The sequence below is a fragment of the Mobula hypostoma genome, chromosome 14 (assembly GCF_963921235.1).
Source record: "Mobula hypostoma chromosome 14, sMobHyp1.1, whole genome shotgun sequence".
NCBI classification, from domain to species: Eukaryota; Metazoa; Chordata; class Chondrichthyes; order Myliobatiformes; family Myliobatidae; genus Mobula; species Mobula hypostoma.
In genome coordinates, this window is record NC_086110.1 from 15,311,628 (window position 1) to 15,330,970 (window position 19,343).

At 40.4% G+C, this 19,343-nt stretch overlaps 1 protein-coding gene across 2 annotated transcripts in view; it reads right to left on the minus strand.

The window, feature by feature from the left end:
- gnao1a (guanine nucleotide binding protein (G protein), alpha activating activity polypeptide O, a) overlaps positions 1-19,343 on the minus strand; it is a 302,643-nt gene that overhangs the window by 14,651 nt on the left and 268,649 nt on the right. Inside the window, exons 6-8 of one of the 2 annotated variants that reach the window (XM_063066715.1) lie at positions 18,629-18,758; positions 7,726-7,879; positions 712-4,608 (exon numbers count right to left, since the gene is read on the minus strand). In XM_063066715.1, coding sequence (XP_062922785.1) covers positions 4,421-4,608; positions 7,726-7,879; positions 18,629-18,758 — 472 coding nt within the window. In that variant the 3' untranslated portion in view covers positions 712-4,420. Of the gene's footprint in view, positions 1-711; positions 4,609-7,725; positions 7,880-18,628; positions 18,759-19,343 lie in introns of those variants that run through there. The other variant, XM_063066714.1, reaches the window with a different exon arrangement.

Below are 19,343 nucleotides of genomic sequence, written 5' to 3' on the forward strand. Positions count from 1 at the left end.
CTTTTCAGGTATAATGAGGTGTAAAACATAATTTAGAAGAGAAGATAGTTCTATTGTGCTGTACATGTCTACCCCATATATATCACAAGAATAATATTTAACTGAGTGTCATCACTGTTTGGGATATCAAATATCAGACTAGTTCCTTGAATGCCAGACACGACTATTCTCTCAAGTTACACTGACTGTACAACTGCATTCAGTTAGAAGGTAGCAACATTGTAAAAGATCAGGTAATGAAGGGGAAGAAAAGAAAGCCACGTAAAATAGTGCCTTTGTTGAGAAAGAATCGATGAAATCTGCAGGTTTGTATATGCAAACAAGAGATGACAGTCGAAATATCCCATTCGAGTTAGTAATGATGGCTGGTCATTAGTAGGCGCAAATGTAATCAAATCAAGCTCCATTACAAGATACTCAGAAGCTATCCAGAGTCCAAAATTACTTCACTAATTGAATTCCCTGAAAATTAGAGGAGCAAGTCCAAATGGGTCTCTCACCTCAGAATCACAGGTCTGAAGGACTTAAAAATTCAGCAACATTAGTCCAGACACAGAAAGGAGACAAACGCGTGTATTAGGACACAGCTGGCACTTTATTGACATCTTACTAATAAATACATTAACAACATAAATAAATAACAATACAAGCTAATTTACAATCAGATGAATACTTTGTTATGAAATTATTAGAAGTACAATGTCATTTATATGTAATTAGCAATAAAGTACCAGTTTAGCCTAAGCAGTCGCTTGAACCATGTTATGGTTCCTAATCCCACAGAGAGATGACCAAGAGATTAGCACTAGATATTGGCACATACTGTAAGAGTGAGGATCTCATTACAGTCAGGTTCTGGATAAAGATTCACTCTTGTGCTCCTCAAGCTTCACTTACCTGAAATGGTACATTCCAAAATGTTATTGTACTGGATTACTAGATGTCATCCAGTTTATGGTTAATACTGTGGAATGGGATACCATTGTGTTATAAGGTTAATGGACAAGTTTTGATGGTAAATGAGCAAAACTGGCTTTCAGAACCTTTACAGCAACTGGCAGACCCATGTACGTTGTTCAAAGTCGGTAGATGGCCAAGAAGATTTATACTGCAGCAATATTGACATCTAATTAATGGCATCAGTTAACTCAACAACTTTACAGGACAGGGCATGTCCCATAACACATTTATAAAAATGGCCATGGCATACAGCAACACCCAACGCTCTTGAACTACCAATATCTGTTCTGTCTCTAGTTAATCGACAGTGCACGACTCACTACCGCTAAGCAATTTCCATCACTGTCCTCGCTCAAGACAGAATCTCCCAATCCTATATTATGGCATCGCTCATTTACATTATAAGCCACAGACATTGTCCTTCAGTGAAAAGCTGAGGTAAATGAACTGCATTACATTCTGAGCACTAACCATATCCCACTATGTCCCAGATTTTCATGGATAGGTTGACGAGCTTTTTGCATCTGTCACTGAGGGGTTGGGCAGAGCAATGGGAAAATAATATAAATGATTGCATTAAGTATCATTTCGATAGGTCCAAAGTAATTGAGGATAATCAGGCTGAATTTTCTCAGGGAATTTGTGTCAAAGCAAGTTGCATGAATTTTCTGAGGGGGCAATCAAGGAGGGTCATTGACCAGAAAGTAGACACGTTAATTCTACTTCACCCTCCACAGAAGTTGCCAATCTTGCGGCATATTTTGCAGCTTTTTTGTTATCATTATGATGTACTTATTCTAGTTTGAATGGATCTTGACAAAATCCCTCCATGGCAAACTAATTGGAAAAGCAGTCTGATGGAATCTAAACTAAAATATCAATTTGGGTATAAAATTGGCCCAGTGGCTGGAAATAAATATCACGGGAATTTTAATGACTGGATAGGCATTTTCATCGGGGTTTGAAAATAGATCCCTTGCTTTTTGAGATTTAATTAAGGATTTAGACAAGAACAGGGACACAACAGACTTTTAGACTGGAGGAGGTAAAAAGGGCTTATTACAAATAGCATGTGGCTGATACTGCTGAGAGCGTCAGAAGAACATTGAAAAGGCACAGTTGAAAGTGGAAAGGGTTTTAGGAAAACAAAGCAAGGGCCTGAAAAGTATTTTAAAATAAATCAAAGATAGCTGAAAATTCATTTATATAAAAATAAAGATAAAGAGGTTAATTCAGAAAAGAGTGAGAGGAAGATAATAGACATGTGGTTTACAGCAAGGAGAAAAATCACCAACTGCAGGAAGTTCTTTGCCAACGGGTCAGGCAAGCAGAAAAGTATCAAAGAAATGATAACATAGGCAATTATAATACAATACTTTTGGGTGGGACACAAAACAAAATGAATGCCCAGTAACTGGTAGGACAGAGCAATAGAGACACCTTTGACTGCATGTCTTAGTTACTCAGTGCTTTGTCCTTTCACTGAGTAAAACAGTGAAAACAGGCATTTGTCACCTCTTGCTGAAAATTTGGGTGGAGTCCTGTTAATCCTTAAAAGAATCAGATTGTGTTTCAGCTGTTCCAAGAAAAACAAGAAAGCTAATTCCAAACCTATCTATCCCCGGACAACCAATAGCCCAATGTAACCAGCATGTGAACCAGTTTATGGTTTTGGAGTTACAGTATTCCAGAAATATGGATACCCATTCTGTGCTCGAGGAGAGAGGGGACACTGCAGAAAAACTCAAGCTTAATAACAAATCTCCCAAAACAGCTTCCTTTGAAAGGACAAGCACGAAGTAACTAAGACAAAAATAAAGTTATCTTACTTTAGAGCTGTTAAATAATTTTGATTTAGGTCATCTTTGCATTAATTTTTCAGCTTTTAATGTACTTTACAACTTCTAGAATATATTATGACTTATAAGTAAAGAAGTACCAAGACTGGATCTTCTCTCATATCCAGAAGAAGGCACACTATTTACAGTTAGAATTGTTTAGTATTTAAAAGAATTAAGATTTTGACAATTTGGTAGCTTAATTAGCTTGCAGAAAATAACCCACATGTTTCTTTAAGAGTGGGTGTAAGGACAGTGGACTCAAATGCCTGTCATTGTGATTCTCATGAATGTTCTTCAAGCATGCTTCAATATTAACAATTGATCGACTGTGACAGGTACAATAAATATTGACAAATACTGGACCTCTAGAGTTGCTACTGTAATTGTGAAAAACCCAAGGAAGGCAGACTCATGGGTGTATTTACGCATAGCCCCAGTACGGATTGGCTTTGTTTTGATGAACCATAGAAGTTCCAGTTCTGACCCTAAAACACAGATGCACATGCGACAGATGCTGTGGCTTCTCATAAATCAGAAAAACAATCAGCTAACACAGATCCACAGAGGTCAGATAACAAAGGTCCTCGTGATCTAGAGAACACACACCCAGTCATCTTTGTTTTGACAAAGCCCAAGCTCCAGCATTCCTTGAGCAATATCTGCCTGACTAAATTTCCATTTCAGTTTTAGCAGCCGCAGCAAGAAAAGTGAAATAAAACCACTTCTCTATCAACTGAAAAGCAACATAGTATAAGCTTTCAAGTTCTGAAATATGCATTTTAAAATAAATAACCTGATGAACTTTTCAGGTAAAGTGAATGAAGGAATAAATGTAGATAAACTGAAAATACAATGAGAAAATGAAAAGAAGAGAGAGAAGCAATCAAAACCTACGGCGAAGGAAAGTGCACAAGGATGTATTGTGCGTATGTGCGTGTGCATGCATGTGTGTGTATGTACGTATGTGTATGTGCGTGCGCGTGCATGTGTGTGTGTGTGTATGTACGTATGTGTATGTGCGTGCGCGTGCATGTGTGTGTGTGTATGTACGTATGTGTATGTGTGAGTGAGTGTGTGTGTGTGTGTGTGAGTGTGTGCGTGTGTGTGAGTGTGTGTGTGAGTGTGACTGTGTATGTGTGTGTGTGTGTGTGTGTGTGTGTGTGTGTGTGTGTGTGTGTGCACGTGTGTGTGTGTGTCCACATATTGGAGCCAGGTGTGTATACATCTTCTTGTACAAATACATTATAGATATTGTGAATGGTTATATATGAAGAAATGGGCCAACACCACTGAGCAAGCATTAGATGGCACTGAAGGCAAGCACCAACTAAGATGAGAGGCCTCTGTCCCAGGGTCCTCCCACTTAGAAACCTGGTGGTCTTCTGAGTTATACCACTGCTAAGGCACTGAAAGGCACCTAAAGCATCAATGCAAAAGTGGCAGTATAACTGTGCCCTAACGATTATGTAGCCTGTATCTGTCTTGCTAGCTTGAGTGTGCATGCCAATTGATGATAAAACCTGTCCAATTCCACTCTTTCCAAAAGCTGCACAATAAGCTGTTCTCTTCACTTCTACAGTAAAACCAGTGGTAGATTGATCTCACAGCATCTGATGATTCTAGTACAGGCCACACCCTCGCAGATTGTTAGCAATAATCACATCGGTTACTGCATCAAAAACAAACTGGATATTATTGGTGTCGGTGGCACAGGTGATGTGCGTGTAGATCTCTTTATTCACTGATTTGTTCTTGCTCTCATATTCGGCCTGAATACAAGCAACAGCTTCAGCAAACACGCTAGGGCCTGAAAGAAAGAGAGAGAAACAGAGGGAATAAAAAGCATCAGCAACATTGACATTTTTTCTTAATCTGGAAAGTACTATCTTCTAATGCCAAACATCAGCCTCTCAGATCAATTTGCAGGCTTAAAACAGAATTAATATCATAGAACATAGAACACTACAGGCGACTTGCCCACAACGTTGTGCCGACCTTTTAACCCACTCTAAGATCTATCTAACCCTTCCCTCCTACAGAGCCCTCCATTTATTTTATCATCCATGTGCCAAGCGAAGAGTTTCTTAAATGGCCCCTAATGTATCTGGCTCTGCCACCACCCCTGGCAGGGCACTCCACACGCCCATCAAAAGCTAAATATCTGACATCCCCCTATACACTCATCCAAGTACTTTAAAATTATGACCCTTGGTATTAGCCATTTCTACCGGGTAAGAAGTCTCCGGCTATCCACTTGATCTATGCCCTATCATCTTGTACCGTTTTGATGAATAATCTTCAAGCTGAAACAGAAACTCTGTTTCTCCTTGCACAGAGAGTGCCCGCCTGCTGAGCCCTTTCAGCATTTTCTGTTCATTTCCAGCATCTGCAGCTTTCTGATTTTAATTTACAGGCTGTAAAGCACTGAGTGAGAAAGCTATCAACACATTTTTCCTCTATTTTTTCCTGCTTCTTTGAAAACTGGTCGATAATTTTTTTCCCCAGATGACAGAGACGATGTCTGAAACCAAAAGCACCAGTAGCATTTCTGCAGAGGGAATGATCATCCAATCACCTGGGTGTATCAACATGGACAGTGACTGAGCATGGGTCTAGTTCCGATACTCCTCACCTACACGAGGGGTAATTTGTTGTGGCCAAACAACCGACAAGTCTAATGGATGTGGGAAGAAACTGGAGCCCATGGTGGGGAAGCCCATATACTGTCGTTGCACTAATAACACTGAACAACAAAGTTTTGCTTCCTGAATACTTTTGCGTGGATTTTGGAATGTTGATCATGAAAATCACCATGAAATTTTCCTATCATGCACCATTAAAATATTACCTATATTTGTTATTTCAATTCATAATTTAAGTCAATTAGAATGTTGCCAATAACATAAGCTGAAAAGTTTTCCATCTTGTCCAGGCATGCCTGGAGATGCTTAGGCAGGGCGGATGTCACACGGCAGGACAGGTTTCAGAAAGGCTATAAAAGCATCACACGCACATCGTTGTATGCATTGCATGTACACGTACAGTACATCGGTTTGCAATCACATTGATGTGCATGCTCTATGCTCATAGCATATTGTGTGTACTCATTATAATAAACTAATTGTATTTTCAGGAGTATTTGTGATAGAAAAGTGTTTCACCAATGAGGCAGCAGCCACAATGCTTTCTGTTATATTTCTGGCAAGTATATGCTTAAATCTCAAAGATGGAGCATGACTTCTCTTATTAAGAAAGTCTATGAGCTCTACTTTGTGTGTAACATTGGCGACCAAGACAAAGCCTGGGCTCCTCACATCAGTTGCGCAACGTGCATTGTTGATCCTAGAACTTTGCTGTCCCGATGACATGGCAAGAGCAGAAGGATCATGTGATAGGCTGCTGCTTCTGTCTGGCCAGTGTGTCTGGTTTCTCTGCTAAAAACAAGAAATCCATTGAATACCCCAATCCCCCTTCAGCCGTGAGACCTGTGCCACTTGACCATAGTTTTCCAGTCCTGAAGCTACCACAGACATGGAGTCTGGAGGAGGCAGGTGAAAATGCCGTGATGCATGAGCCAGGAATAGAAAACAACACAGATTCTGAACCCTTTAGGTTGAGTGAGTCTCATCTGATAACTCAATCTGAGATAAATGACCTGGCCACAGACTTGGGTTTGTCAAAGGTAAAAGCAGAACTACTGGGCTCAAGACTGCAAGGACGGAATCTGCTGTAAGCAGGCTACTAGAAATGCAGCTCGGATACACCAAGTACTGTTGCCTAATTTGCCAATGGGACCACTTTGCTAAAGACCCTCATTACATTAGCAAGGATTGGCCACTCTATAAGCAGTTGGCAGAAAAGAATAAGCCACTTGTAAACCCAACAAAAATATTTTTGCCTTCTCTTCATATAAAACTGGAGCTTATGAAAAATCTTATGAAAGTGATGAACAAGGAAGGCGAAGAACTTCAACATTTGAGACAGATGCTTCCCAAGATAACTGCTGTCAAGATTAAGGAAGACATTTTTGTTCATCCACAAGTCAAACAGGTCATCAAAGACAGGCAATTTGAAGAATTTCTAGTAGGACCAGAGAAAATTGCATGGAAGGCATTCAACGATGTTGTTGAAAGATTTCCTGGCAACTAAAGAAAACCAAACTGCATGCATCTGATTGACAAAATGCTTCAAGCACACAAAACCATGAAGTCAACGTATCACAAAAGATTCATTTTCTGCATTCCCATGTAGACTTCTTCCTGCAAATCTTCATGCTGTCAGTGACAAGCATGGTGAAAGGTTTCACCAGAATGTTGTGGTCATGGAGAAGTAGTATCAGGGCAACTGGAATCCATCAGTGCTGGCTGATTATTGTTGGACACCTAAGCAAGAAGCCTCAGACAGTGAGCACAAATGAAAATGATCAACAAAACATATTTAGCTTAGTTGAACTATTGCAAAGCATAAGCACTATTATGCAATTAAACACATGATATTCAATAAAAGTTAATTTCTTCTTTCTCCAAATTCCTATGTGAAATTATGTTTGTATTCAGCTTCAAGTGTTCTATCATGACCATAAAAGATTTCTCAGGAAGCAACAACTTTCAAAAAAATTTGCTATCCAGTGTAACAAGCTAACTCCACATAGACAGAACCACTGATCAGGAGCTGTGAGGGAGCTGCACTACCCGGTGCTCTACACTGCCCCGAACACTGGTTATTTTAGACACCTCACACTTGGTCAAATGCCAACAACATTTGGCTCGTTTTTTGAACATGGAGATTATGACATGTTTTCCTGCTATCATTGAAAGAATATAAATTCAATTGAAATAACTTCAAACAAATTAGCTAACAAATTTAATTAATTATGTACTGCTCTCTGCTCCACCTCTTAGAGATATGGCTGTGAACTTGTTACCTGTGTATTCGGGGAAGCAGATAGTTAATGGAGATTTCTTAATTTTTTCCTCAAATATGTCCTTCTTGTTGAGAAAAAGGATGATTGAAGTGTCTGTAAACCATTTGTTGTTACAAATACTGTCGAATAACTTCAATGACTCATGCATGCGATTCTGCAATAGAAAGAATCACCTATGGTTATACCAAATGCTTGGAGCGAAACGCAACATCTATCTTGGCAGCTCAGCAAAGATATAATTGTACTATTTACATATTAAATGCAGGTTAATTACAGTAGGTCAAAGCTACTTTGAAATTTTACAATACAATGTTATACCTGCTCCTTTTTTACTTCATTTAATTATAAATGGTATAATTCATGCACCATGCATGTACTGGGGAACTACAGCCAAAGGCTTGCTGCCTTGCTCTATCTCTAGGTTCAGAATCCATGCAGAAACTTGCAACCAGAGTGCAGTGGCATACATTAACTGGACACATTAACCCAGGATGTCAAGAGATCCTTGAATTAATTCAGACTTGAAAACAGCCAGTGATGAACCTCTTCCCGACCTCTGAGACTTTGTCGTCGTAAAGATTTAAATGTTGGTTACGATGAGCCAGAGAGAAGGAAATAAAGATTTTTATGAGGTGACTCTGACCGCCACATCAGCTCACAAAGACTATTGCCAGAATGTAAATTACTGATTTAAAAAAAACATATGATTTATAAGCAAAAAAGCAAAATAAATGACCAATTTTGGTGAAGGTCTGCAAGCTTTCCATTTGGGACAAAGTGATGGAAAGAGTTCCCACTGAAATCCAGGTCAGAGGTCACACTGCTGCTTTCAATTCTTGGTCAAGAGAAGTTTCATACCTGCCAACTTGGTTTGGTCTCTCAAAATCTCATTATTAGCATTTTGTTTGCAACAGTCAGCCGGAGATGGGACGGTGTCAAGAGGCTGAAGCGTGGGGCTGGAACTGCAGGGCCACCTCATTTCACCCAGGACGTGATCCCAGAGAGCAGACAGAAAGGAGGACGAAGCACATCCAGAGTCATGGGATGGTCACAGGGCACACGGACAGCTCACTGAAAAGTCTCAGTGCAATCCAAAACAATACAGCACGCCCCACAGGTGAATCAAGTGCAATTTAGGCAGAAGCTATTGAATGTTTATACAAGTACGATGGTTTGATTACATATTACTCACCGATGAACATAATGATTCCACAGTGTTTACTTCACTGTGTTGACATGCTGTGGTCATTGCACACAGTGCAAAAATCCATTTCGCACTTGTACTTACTTGTCATTGTACCCATCAACACATTCCCTTTAAGGGAGATGAAGCCGAAATCCCCTGCTACAGCCCCCACCCATCTTACATCCAATTGAATTGAAAATTCAGAAGAGGTAGGATTTGAAGGACACATAGTTGCAGAAATGATCATATGAATTCTTTTCTCCAGGCCCAAGCTGAGAGTGCGAATACAAACAATCAGTGTCATAAACAAAGATAAACTTTGTCTGAACATACCCCACCCCATCATTAGCAACGCTGAAACTTCACCGGTAGGAATTATATATTGCAGGAATATACCACAATCACACTGTTCTGATGAAGGATCTCTACTCTGTAGTGTTTATCTGTTAGCGCGCTCTATATTCATATTGTGATCCCAATTAGAGACGTGCTGCATGTTGGTTTTGTGGCAATTTAACATTCAGTTCAATATGTAAATCATTTTAGGAACAATTTCTTCTCCTCTGCCATCAGGTTTCTGAACAAGCAATGAACCAACCCCTGAACACAATCTCATTATTTTGCCTTTCTTAATTTATATACAGTATGTGTGTGTGTATGTGTGTGTGTGTGTGTGTGTGTGTGTGTGTGTGTGTGTGTGTGTGTATTCTTTAATTTCAAATATATATATTTCTTATTGTCACTTATAAATAAAAAAAAGACTACTGCTGCCGCAAAACAACAAATTTCACAATTTATGTCACTGATATTGAACTTGATTCTGACTCTGATTCTGCTTAAGGGGGCTATTTTGCAAATGAATACTACCCCTCTGGATGTAGTCTGGCTGCATCTCGATGCATTATGAAGTCAGTACATCAAATCTTTTCAAATACTGTCAGATCCATCTATACTTACATTTCAAATTTTGTTGCAAACCAACCCATCCATCAAAGTAACACATTGTTTCTATTAAAGACATTGTTACACCTGTTCAATGCCCAGGTATAATAAGCTTTTGGATTTCTGTCCATCAGAACTTGCGTGAATGTGAAATTGGGGGAAATGCCTCCTCCTTGCTATTCAACAGAAATGTCCTAGATGATCAAGTTGCTCTATGTAGAAGGTAGAGAGATCAATAGGCTACATCCCGCTGGACACAGACCACCACTCAGAGCTTTACTGGCCATTGTCTCCACAACTGTACTTAACTGGGACTGATCCACTGGCGGAATATCGCTGGCCCTCTGGATCCTGGAGGTGGTTGGAGAGGTCCCATTGTGAGAAGGGTCTCAGGAGACAGGTACACTGCTGAGTGCCTGCCCCAGAACACCCCAGACAGAAGGTAAAGCTGTGCTCGACTTTGTCTTCCGTCAAAGTCGTCAGGGAATTTAACAGTTTCTAAATGTCTCTGACAATCAGCAACATTTATAAACTATAAAAATGTATGTAAATAATATAAAAATAGGTTTACTAATATACAAACAGTCAAATAAATAAACGTCATTGAGGACATCTTCAAGAAAGCAACACCATCAGGAAAGTGGCATCCATCATAAAGACCCTCACCATCTGGAATGTAATGTTCTGTAACTCCAAAACATAAAAACTAATTGGAAGAAAAACAAGGGAATCAAGGAATGCAAGTCTTAGTTAGTTTTTTTTAACTTTAAGTGAGGCATGCACCATCACATGATGGTGTGATGATGTATGCCATTTACATACTTTTATATATAACCTGCAATGCATTACGTAAACAACAAAGAATGCTGAATCAAACAATAGTTTACAATATTACTCAAATACTAACGAAATAATCAATACACAACACTCCTTCCTTCTTAGGTATCAACTGCAATTCAATATAGAGTGCATCTCAACTTATATGAGTATACTATATAATACAAGTACTATATAGACATCCACAGCATAGTAAATTGCAAATTGACCCATTCAGGTCCGCAGATTTAATTGCTCCAGAGGCTTTTTTACTATTGTGGGATAGCATCTTTCCTGACAAAGAGGATCACTCTGCTTGGCAGGTGGGACCAATGGCTGTGAAACCATCTCAGGTATTGAGGCCTCGTCTGTGGTGGTTGTAGGAGATTCCTGTGGGATTGCAGGAACTGGTTCTGACAGCTCTAGGTAGCTATCTGGGCTTTTCTCTCTCTGGATCTACTTCTCTCCCGATCCTAGCTTCTTTCTCTCTATATATCCTGCTCTTTTCCTTTCTCATGTTCTTTCTCTCTTTCACACCTTTGTCTTTCTTACTCATGTTTTTCTCTCCTTTTCAACTTCTCTTTCTTTTTCTTTTGCTTTTTCTTCTTTCTAGGGTGTGCATCTTGATCTTGAGAAGGTGCATTTAGTCTACAGGAATATTAATCCTTCTATTGCTCCCTTTATGATCTGATCTGTCCTCTTGGTTTCCTCATACACAATACTATGCATACCCCCTACATCGTCCACTTGAAGTTCATGCAGTGACCCTAATGCACACAGAGTAGATTCTGGATCTTCATATTCACAAAACCCAAATGCTTGCAACTTTCCAGAAGCTCCTTGAACTCTCTTCCAGCTTAAAACCAAGCCACATTTTCCAAGTAACTGCCTGATTAACATGTTAGAAGTTTTCTCAAATATGGTAAATATGTTGCCTACAAAAACATTTGTTGTCGGACCACTAATTTTGTCACTTTCACGATTCGTCTTAGCAGCATGGTCCTTCCTTGGACTAATATGCTTTCCAACCAGAGGCACAGGAGTTGGTACCAACACCTGCTTGCCCTCTGTTGGGCAATGGTTGATGGTGTACAGTATGGAGACAGCTGTGGCATCATCCAGTATCTTTCTTAATTCACTTTCAGATGACTCTATTGTAGAGGATGTGCCATGTAAATGGTGGATAGATCTCCAGTCAAGTGTAGTTGTCTCAGCCACTCATGTCCCCACAGTGCTGGCCCTCCTGTTTTACCACACACAAGTTCAATGTGGCTTGTTGGTTGCTGTATTTCACTGTTACAAATGACATTCTGACAGCAGTTATCTTTTTTCCAGTATAACTTCTTAGTTAGGTATCTGTGGGCTTCAGTTTAGTATCTTTGAAATGCTGCTCAATCTCATTTAGTAGAATGACTGAAACAGCTAAGCTAGTGTCTAATTCCATTTTAATTAATTTGCCATTCACTTCTGTTGTAAGCAATATTGCTTGTCTGTTGTTAGTTTTTAGATTGTAAATCTCAAGGCTACCCGCTCCTGTGTCACTCTCATCATTATCATATCTTTCACCAACACATGCAGATTAGTGCTCTTTTTGAAACTGCAACTTGACTTTTTAGCTTTTCTCTTCCCTGTGCATTCCACTTATTTTTGTCTGCCTGACATACTCTTTGTATGTGTCCTACTTTGTTGAAGTTTCTGCAAGTTTCACTTTTAAACCTGCATTGTTCTGATGCACGTGAGCCCCTGCCACAACAGCACAATTTGTTTGGCTGGGCTAGTTTATGTTTAGATACTGCAGTTTTCTTCATGTTCACTTTTATTCCTGACTGCAACTCAATTTCGTCTCCATTTCGTGTTTCCATTGCTATAGCTATTTCAACTGCACTTTTAAATGTGAGATTTACTTCAGCTAGGAGCCATTTTGAATGCTTTCTTGTGAGATTCCACAAAATAAATGATCTCTATGTGCATCATTAAGCCTATTACTGAACTGACAATGCTCTGACAACTTCTTCAATTCAGCCACATATACTGAAATGGACTTATCTTCCTTTTGATTCTGCTTATGAAATCTAAAGCATTCTGCAAACAATAATGGTTTTAGTTCTAAATGTTCCTGCATACTTTCATGGTATCGGCAAAACTTAGTTTGGTTCGAGCAGTTAAACTTCAGAACAAACTGTTTGCCTTTAACTTCAAACTGGTACTTGTTTTTCATTGGCTCTTCCATTTGCTTTAAAATACTGCTCAATTAGCTCAGTATACATATTTCAGTTATCTCTTGTGCAATCGAACATGTTGATCTTTCCTTTGCAACCAGCTCTTTCTGCTTTTTAAAAAATATTATGATTATTATCACCCGATGCTCACTGTTAATGAACCCATGAATTCTTCCATTGTCTGCCTTGTTTTACTCAGTCGTCTTTCCTTTTGTGAAATAAATGTGCATCTCTAAAGAAAAAAAAAATGTGCTGCAGTTTAAAACAAAAACTCAACCATTTCTCGCTGTGCTTTTAAAAACTCAAACGTATCACAATGCTTCATCAGGTCTTGGGTTCATTTAAAACTTCTTTGGTGCCACTGTTGTATTTTGTAACTCCAAAACATAAAACTAATTGGAAGAAAAACAAAGGATTCAAGAAAGGTGAGTCTTAGTTTGTTTTTTTTACCTTAAGAGAGGCGTGCATGTGTCACATGGTGGCGTGATAACGAATGCCATTTATGTACTTTACATATAACCCACAAGGCATTATGTAAATAATGCTTAATCAAGCAACATATTCATAATATTACTGAAATGTTACTTAAATTTTAAATACACAATAGGGGACATACTGTATTTGCATTACTACCATCAGGGCGGAGGTACAGAAGCCTGAAGATCCACACTCAATATTTTAAGAACAGCTTCCTCTCCTCCACCATCAGATTTCTGAATGGTCCATGAACCCATGAACACTACCTCAGTATTCGTCTTTAGAACTATTTATTTATTTTGCAGGTAATAGAATTCAATGTCTTGCACTATATTGCAAAACATTTCATGACACACACAAAATACTGGAGAATCTCAGCAGGTCAGTGGGCACCTGTGAAGAGTAAACATTTTGGATCAAGACTTTTCTTCAGGACTGAAAGGGATCGGGTGGTGGTGGTGGTGGGGGTGGGGGAGGAAGATGCCTGAATTAAATAATGGGTTTGGGGAAAATGGCTTGCTGGAAGGTGATAGGTGAAGCCGGGTGGGTGGGAAAGATCAAGGGCTAGAGAAGAAAGAATGACATACTGTATGTCAATGATAAAAAAACTGATTCAGCATCAAATAAATTACTTGAGGGCTTTTAACTAGATTAAAATAGATTTACAAATAGCTGACATTCACCATGACTGGATGGAGATCTCTGAACCTCTGGTTTTGGATCTAAGTTCCAAGGTCATGTGAGCTTTGAATCTTAATAACCTTAAAAAGATCCTCCAGCATCTTGTATGGGTGCTCTGGATTTCCAGCATCTGTAGAATCTCCCGTCCTTAAAAAATATCACTTTATTTCTTTTCTGCAGGCTAAGCATCTCCATTCAAACGAATGAAGCTTCCTATTCTATGCCAAGTGTGAGATGTGAGTGCTGATTCACCCATGTAATATGCTGGAATGCAGTGACATATGTCACTCAGTAAGTCTTGGTAAGTTCAGAACTTACTTCAGTGCAGAAGGCTGATTCCTGGCGGTTCCCTGCAGAAGCTGGGCGGCAGTGTTAGCAGTGAGGAGGATGCTAAGAGGATGCAGGGTGACTTGGATAGGTTGGGTGAGTGGGCAAACTCATGGCAGATGCAATTTAATGTGGATAAATGTGAAGTTATCCACTTTGGTGGCAAAAATAGGAAAACAGATTATTATCTGAATGGTGGCCGATTAGGAAAAGGGGAGGTGCAACAAGACCTGGGTGTCATTATACACCAGTCATTGAAAGTGGGCATGCAGGTACAGCAGGCGGTGAAAAAGGCGAATGGTATGCTGGCATTTATAGCGAGAGGATTCGAGTACAGGAGCAGGGAGGTACTACTGCAGTTGTACAAGGCCTTGGTGAGACCACACCTGGAGTATTGTGTGCAGTTTTGGTCCCCTAATCTGAGGAAAGACTTCCTTGCCATAGAGGGAGTACAAAGAAGGTTCACCAGATTGATTCCTGGGATGGCAGGACTTTCATATGAAGAAAGACTGGATGAACTGGACTTGTACTCGTTGGAATTTAGAAGATTGAGGGGGAATCTGATTGAAACGTATAAGATCCTAAAGGGATTGGACAGGCTAGATGCAGGAAGATTGTTCCCGATGTTGGGGAAGTCCAGAATGAGGGGTCATAGCTTGAGAATAAAGGGGAAGCCTTTTAGGACCGAGATTAGGAAAAACTTCTTCACACAGAGAGTGGTGAATCTGTGGAATTCTCTGCCACAGGAAACAGTTGAGGCCAGTTCATTGGCTATATTTAAGAGGGAGTTAGATATGGCCCTTGTGGCTATGGGGATCGGGGGTATGGAGGGAAGGCTGGTGCAGGTTCTGAGTTGGATGATCAGCCATGATCATACTGAATGGCGGTGCAGGCTCGAAGGGCCGAATGGCCTACTCCTGCACCTAGTTTCTATGTTTCTATGTTTCTATGTTTAATTCCTGGCTACAGTAAGCACAATTCAGCCCACATCTCCATCTCAATCGCATCATCTAAGATTCAGTCGCAGTCCTCACTGAGGGGCCAGCAGCGGACAGGTGAGCAGCTTCACGTTTCTGGGTGTCAACATCGATCATGGGCCCAACATATTGACTCAATCATGAAAAAGGCATGGCAGCAGCTCTACCTCAATAGGAGTTTGAGGAGATTTGGTATGGCACCAAAGACTCTTGCAGATCTCTACAGCTGTATGATGGAGAGCATTCTTACTAGTTGGATCACAATCTAGTATGGAACCTCCACTGCACAGGATCACAAGAGGCTGTAGATTCAGCTCGTCCCATCATGGGTTCAACCCTCCCCAACATGAAGGACATCTTCAAAAGGCAATGTCATCATTAAAGACCTTCACCATCTGATCTGGGACATGCCTTCTTTGTGTTACCACCAACAGAGAGCAAGTGCAAGATACTGGACACCCACAATTTACTATTTAAGAACAGCTGTTCCTAAATAATTCTTTATTCAGGAGCAGTATGTCAAAAGGTCAGCACATCATGGGCCTAAGGGCTTGTACTGTGCTGAGGTCTTCTATGTTCTATGCTCTGCCACCAGATTTCTGCACAGACCAAGAACCCATGAACACGACTTCCTTATTTCTTCTATTTGAACTGTGTACTTATTGTGTAATTTATAGATTTTTATTTTGCGCTGCTCTGCAACGATTTCACAAGATAGTCAGTGATAATAAGCCTGAAAGAACAACCAACCCTATTAATAAGACTTAATGTCCTTCCTCAGATTCTGATCCCTTTGTAAAAAACAAATGAACTCTACTTAACTACCTTCTTCGAATGTTTCCTCCACTTGCACACTATCCTGCAGCAGGGAATAATTGTTACTTGGCAACCGACTTGAACTAAAATATTGCTGGTTTTGCTTCAGCACAGCTATACTTGGTCAATGAAAATCATTGTGATAAATTCCCCAGAATACTATACTCTCAACACGATCCCATCACTTCTATTTTCCCAATAACAGCTGTGTTGAATTAAATACTAATTTTAAGAGTTAGTGAAGGAATATTGTTACCAGTAACTATGGCTTCTGTGGTGACGAGAACCCTTCATCGTTACATAAACTCTTCCGAAAAGCTGCAAGAATCCAAGGATGGCTGAGGCCACCACATTATAGCACCAAGTGATTCCTTCACCTTATCATTGCCAATTAGATTGTCCATTAAGGTGGAAGAGGTTGGAGGACTGTGTATGTGTCTGGGTGGGTGGGAGGGAGGAAGAGGGGGAAGAGGGCTAGTTTTGTGTTGTTGCATGTTTTGTTCTGCTTTGTTGTGCTCTGCATTGTTCTCCCAAGCATTGTGGGCATGCTATGTTGATGCTGGAATGTGTGGCGACACTTGTGGGCTGCCCCCAACACATTCTCGGGTGTGTTGGTTGTTAATGCAAACAACACACTTCACTGTTGTTTCGATGCAAAAGTCTGAATGTTGAATGTTGAATCTTGAAAGTCTGGCCTGAGGTGGTGATTATATTCAGCACATGGGAGAAAAAGACAGGTTCGAGGACCATCTCTCCTCGTGCTTGGGAATGCCAGATGACATGTTGGTGGAGCCAAACAGCTAAGTAACAGTATCAATGGAATCATAGGCTGTCAGTAAGAAAGTTGAAAATTGCTAGATCTCTTGGGCTTGTATCAAAATTCATAGGACAGGTTATGGTAAAATGCAATTGCATCCGGTGTTCTGCAGGGGAAACTCTACAATGCATCAGAATCTCATGGTAGAGTACCATTTGAGGGCAGATCATGTGTCAGGTATCTGGCAGCAGCCGACCTGCTCAGAATAGAACAACATGCCAGTGAGTAACAGCAGTGAACACATCAATACAGACCTCCTCCAGCTTTTGATTAATTTTAGATGAAGGGATATTATAAAACATGCTCAGTGAAATGCGCCCTTTCACCCAGGAATCAAACTACTAGCAGTGCAATCACTGCAGTCGAGCACGGTGCTCTCCTACTGGTGGCAGATCCAGGATCCACAAGTTCTGACGGGCCTTCAGACTTCACAACCCTGCCCCCTTCACCACATTTTGATCACCGTAAGACTTAACCTGGGATGTCAGAGTGGATTTCCTTAACGGAGAAGAGCTGTGTGTTACTTTGTTTAACATGGGGAGGCTGATGCACCACTTCATCTTTGACTGTTCGGGGTCAGTGTCCCGGTGGAATGGAATGCAAGACGACTGGGGACCCCTCACTGCTACAGCCTTCCGCGACCTTCACTGTCGTTGTGATGTGTCAGCAGCTCTACTGTTGAGGTCTTGGTAGAAAAACTGCTGTCTTACAGCTCCTTTAACCAGCTCATTGTGCACGAGGCAGAGGAGAGAAATAGTGGTGATAAGAGGTTGCAGTAGAATAATCCACTTCTCAGTCCTACCTATACACCCCTGCATCAACTGGAATATGTTGCCATAGAAAGCCTGCATATGTATTTAACATAATACAATATTTTTCCAGGAAAACATTTCCTTTTGAATTAGTAAAGGCATGGTTAGATTGGTTAGAGGACAGGACCCTGGAATGGGATTATAAAAGGAGAAAAAGCCACTTAGTTAAATGCTTACACCACTAAGCAAAACTGTTTCTACTTTAAGCTCTGTTTTTGAAATTACTTAATATAAAGTTAATCGTTTTCTTGCCATTTTCATTACATCAAAAATGCTTCAAGAGAAAATACTGGTCCGCAGTATGTCATGAAACAAGTAATTTTTCCTTTGAATGGATAATGAAGAATAACAAGTTTAACCTGGGAAGAGGATGTGGAAGCTGAGGCAGCACATTCCTGAGTAACGGATAAAAATAAAAACACAAGATGAACCATTATGTCTACTCAGTATCTCACAGACATCAGCAGAGGCAGCAATCCATCTCTCACAGGAATTCACACCACTTTAAAAATAAATGCATACAATGCAAGTTAGAGTTCAATACTTCTGCAAAACAGCTGGTAAACCACTATTTCACCCTCCCATCTGTTCAGTCTCTCCAACAGAGTCCTCTGATTCTCTACGTGAAAAGGCAGAATTAATTGTCATTTCACTCCCACAATTTTAATCACATAACAACTGGGGAACATTAGTGCACAGACGATACACACACACACACACACACACACAGTAGTGAAACCATGATTCTGCCCTTCAGCGGGTACTCTGTAGCTGCCCGATGGCGATGCACACACGCACCCCATCACCTGCCTCGCTTCCCTGGACCTACTCACCGTGGTCTCATCCTCATGGAGCACCTGGTCGTAGCCACTCAGTGCCACGCAGAAGATAATTGCTGTCACATCTTCAAAGCAGTGGATCCACTTCTTTCTTTCTGATCTTTGACCTCCCACATCAAACAGCCTGTGAAACAGCAATTGGGTTATCATTGCCGGATGTACTGAAATAGAGTGAAGGCTGTTCACACAGATCAAGTCATTACACTGAATGAGGTAAAGCTGTAGCAATGCAGAATAAAGTGTAACAGCTACAGAGAAAGTGCAGTACAGGTAAGAAATAAAGTGCAAGATCATAGACTGTGAGGTCAAGAGTCCAACTTGTCATACTAGGGATGACTTATTAATCTTAGAATTGGGTTCAGTGGCTGACCTCACTTCTAAGAATTTCATAGTTGTAGCCAATTCTTGGGGGAATACCTGCGGTTTGATAGGAACACAGAAAATATATGGATGTGGACGTGGGGGGATCCAAATACGGCCCTATGCAGGAGAAGTATGGTTGTAATTTGGAAGGATACAGGATGGCTGAGATAATTACGAAAGGCATATTAAGTGGAAACTAGTGCTGAACGTGTTGACAGAAGAGGGATGGGCGAGGCTTGTGTGAAAACATCAGCTGCTGTACGGCTCAGATGGGTGGGGTGTCCTGTCACTGTACTCTTCATTCTAACTTTATTTCTTTTCACCAAACCAATGTCTCTTCACCAGC